At 38.3% G+C, this 4244-nt stretch overlaps 1 protein-coding gene across 1 annotated transcript; it reads right to left on the bottom strand.

The window, feature by feature from the left end:
- Window positions 1-738: 738 nt before the first annotated feature.
- On the bottom strand, window positions 739-1662 carry LOC103561517 (olfactory receptor 4N2-like). Its single transcript, XM_008536167.2, has one exon. It carries the CDS (start codon window positions 1660-1662, stop codon window positions 739-741), a length of 924 nt encoding a protein of 307 aa, XP_008534389.2.
- Between the last annotated feature and the right edge of the window lie 2582 nt (window positions 1663-4244).

Genomic DNA, 4244 nt, shown 5'->3' on the forward strand with positions numbered 1-4244 from the left:
TCAAATATACAACTATATACTGGGGGGACCGGGGAGAAAAAAGCAGGAAAAAAAAAGATTGGTAACAGTTGGTAGCTCAGGTGCCAATCTTTTAAAAAAAAAAAAAAAAGAATAAATTCTTATTGTAATTACAAAAAAATCAAACTTGTTATAGTCTCTTTATATATCCACACATGTATAGGACACTACCAATATCTCAAACTTTAATTCTAATTATTTTCACATTCGGTCAATATACTTCAATTAATTTGAACTTTGCTGTGTTCTTCAAATATTCCAAGTTCATTACCATCTTCAGGTTTTTGCAATATGTCTTCCCTCTGCTTAGAATGCTCTGCTTTCAGATGTTTGCATGGTTAACTCTTTCAGTTTATCTAGATATCAGATAAAATGTCACCTTCTGAATAAGACCCTGCTTGAAGATTGAAAGTAAACTGATTACCTCCACCCCACACTCTCTATCATCTATCTATCTATTTTGCTTTTCTTTTTGGTATCTTCAGGACAATATCTCTCCTTGAAACCATGCTGTTTATTTTCTATCATAATGGCTGTCTATTCCCACTAGATTCCAAAAGATCAGTGACTTTACTTGTTTTATTAATAACTCTTTTTCCCGGTGTCTATAATAGTTCTAACTAGTGGAAGATAGTCAATAAATGCAGTATTTGGAAACAAATAAGTTAATTTCTGATGAAATTCTCGACTCTTGATTTTCTTATTTTTGTTTCCCTTCAGTTAGGTTATGTGCTGATTAAACAACCTCCTCACGGAAGCTTTCACTTCCTGGTTGCGAAGGGTATAGATGACAGGATTCAACAAAGGAAAGATCACTGTGTGAAAGAGAGAAACCACCTTGTCAGCTGGGAAGGCCCTGAAGGGGCAAGTGTAGATGAAGATGGCAGGTCCAAACATCAGAAATATAATGATGATATGAGTAGTGCATGTGGACATGGCCTTGCTCTTCCCCTTGGAGGAGGATCCATGTACATGACAGAGGATGACCGCATAGGAGGCCAGAAGCCCCAGGAAGCACAGGAGTGTGAGCAGACCACTGTTGAAGACCATCAGGAGCTCCACCACAAAAGTGTCTGTGCAGGCCAGCTTGATGACCTGAGGCACATCACAGAAGAAATTATCCAGTTGGTTTGGGCCACAGAAGGGCAAGTGGAGGATGAGGGCCACCTGGATAATGGAGTGGACAAAGCCTCCAAGCCACTGAGCCAATATCAAGACATAGCAGGCTCTAGGGTTCATGACAGTGGAATAGCGTAAAGGCCGACAGATAGCCATGTAGCGGTCAAAGGCCATCACAACAAGGAGTAACTCCTCTCCCCCTCCAAGGAAGTGCAAGAAAAAGAGCTGAGTGATGCAGCCTCTGTAGGAGATTACTTTCTTTTCAGAGAGGAAGTCCACCAGCATCCTGGGAGCCACAATGAAGGAGTAGGATGCATCCAGGAAGGCCAAGTTGCCCAGAAAGAAGTAGAGGGGAGCTGTGAGGCCAGGGTCTAATCTGATGGTGAGGATGATGAGGAAATTTCCAGGGAGGATGATGAGGTAGAAAATTAAAACGAGCACAAAGACCAGGAGCTGCATATCTCGAGACTGGGTCAGACCAAGGAGGATGAATTCTGCCACCACTGTACTGTTCTCACTCTCCATCTCTGCCTGCAGCACATGAAGAAGCAGAGTTTATCATTATTACTATTTCTTCCGCCTAGACCCTAGTTGTTCTCCAGCTAAAAATGTTTGACATATCCACCACTTCAGCTAAAACAACATCTCAACTCTTTCCAGTATCCTAAGTAAACTCTAAAACTTTCCCTCTTGTAGATTTAAAGCAAACAAGCAAACAAACAAAAATATTGTTCTCAAAGCCACACTCATATCCCCCATTCAACCACGTGCTCCTATAGGACTACTTTCCACTTTAAGAGTCTGGCATCCCACACCTTGGGATTCGTACCTTCTTGAGTCATAGGAGAATTTTCCTGATTGAGATTCAATCTAACTCCAATTATCAAATCTCTGCCTTATTGTGGTTGTACTGTGCTTGAGGTTTAGCTCTTTTCTTAGATATACACCCCTTTTCTCCTCCTCCACCAAGTCAAAAATTTTACTAAGTATTTCCTTTCTTCAGTTTCTTTGGAATTCCCAGTTCCTACCTGCTATATCTCTGCCTTACTCTCTGTATTCTATTATTAATTCTCTGATTACCCTCCTCTGGTCTGGTGTCCTTGTATCACCCTGACTCTAAACTAGTCACTGGGATCCAAACAATAACTGTACTTTTCACCTAACTTAGAGGTAGTCTTTCTTAGCTGTATCCTTGATTAAGTACCACTTATGAAGCCATTCCATATCTTGTTCATGCAGCTTAATCAACACTATCTGAATCTCAATTATTTATTATATACTCTCAATCTTCATATTTCTCAGATCCTATTTTGACACCCAAGGGAGAGTCTTTCAAGAAACAATATGCTGCAATAAAAAATCTGCCTGTATAAAATTTTTTAAAATCAATTAACTCATGAAATCATAGCATAGAAGAGGTGGAAGTAACAATAAAGATCTTATACTCTAATTCATTCCTTTCAAAGAAGAAAACTAAGGCTGCTGTGGTTATATTCCTTAAGTTTAGAATGAGTTTCCTTTTTGTTCTGATTGACCAGTAGTAGAAGAATGCAGTTGTATACTATTTAAACCCATAAAGAAATTATTAGCACAGCTTTAATCAATGGATGCTCCTTTTTGTGTGCTTGAATAACTAAAAATGCTGCTTTTTAATATTTATAATATGTGTTAGTTGAATAGTATACATGCACTTAAAATGTGCATATAGTTAAGTTAGCTGCTCAAAAATGCTTTGTTATGGCTAGGAAACATTTGTAAAGTTTGAAAATTGCTAATCTATAGAAAAATACAATGTGATATATACCAATTTTCACCATACTATTTGACTACAAAGAGAAGGGAAAATCTTTGACAGAAAATGCTAGTGAGTCAGTATTTAGAAAAGAAAGTCAGGGAAAGAGAAAGGTGAGGGAAAGAAAGTAGAGAAGAGAACTAAAAGAGAGAAAAATATACACAAAAACAGCCCATACTGTTCATTATTAAGAAACATTAAAACATACTTTTAGGAATTTTAGGAAACATTAAAAATATCAGCTTTAAATATCTTTAGAGCTGAATAGAGTGGTGAATATACGCGTTCCCATGTGTTACTAGCAGCCACAGTTGGAATTTATGAAAGTCATACTTAAACATATCAATATATATACGCATACAAACACCACACACACACACACACACACACACAGGCAAAATGGAAACTACACAAATTTTTAATAGAAAAAAATACTTCGTAGGCTCTCCAAATAAGCTTCTCTCTCACTTCTTAACTTTTCTCCACTGAGGCAGCCATTTATCTCAGCATTCATTCCATCATCTGCCTATAAAAACACACTCAGGGATATAAGTCAAGATCCCCCTTCTACTTACTCTTAGCTTTTCTGTGTCCCACAAGCTCAATCAGAGTGGATTATTTCATGATGTGTTAGTGTGTAACAATATCTCTAAGACATCAGAGGATTTCTGAAGGTCTTTGTGATTGAGGGTTATAGGCTCCTCCCCTGGCTATTTCTTATCTTTCATCTCTGTTTTCTCACTATTGCCTAACAGATGGGATTCCACACTAACTGACATAGTTGATCCATTTTCTTCCCATGTCCCATTCTCATCTGTGTATTTCCTGTACCTGTGATTCTGAGATGGTGGTTGGCTTATATCCAGAGACTATGTATGAGCATTTCTCTCGATAAAATAAAATAAATTTCTGGGGAAAAAAATCTACAAATTACAACCTCTTCAGGACAAAATATTCTATTTTGGCCAAATTAGTGGGAACATTAGCAGGAAAGTATTATCAGAAGAGGCTGAAACAGAAATCTAAATCTTCATCACTATGTCTCTAATCTTCTTTGCCACTTCAGCTAATTCAGAGAGTCACCTGACTTTGGAAATGATGGTACAGTAGAGGAGTAGGGAAAGTGAGGGAGAAGGGTGGAGACTCAAATATCTAGAGGGAACACTGTGCAGCCTGGAGTGGAAACTGTGGTCAGATCAGCTCCTGGTGCCAGGTGATTAGAGACCCAAGGGGTTGATTTCCCCATCTCTTTGAAACATTTCCTCATGATTCCTTCCTTATTTTCCCTCATTTCTCCTTCTCTCCCCTTTCATTC

The sequence above is a fragment of the Equus przewalskii genome, chromosome 1 (assembly GCF_037783145.1).
Source record: "Equus przewalskii isolate Varuska chromosome 1, EquPr2, whole genome shotgun sequence".
NCBI lineage: Eukaryota > Metazoa > Chordata > Mammalia > Perissodactyla > Equidae > Equus > Equus przewalskii.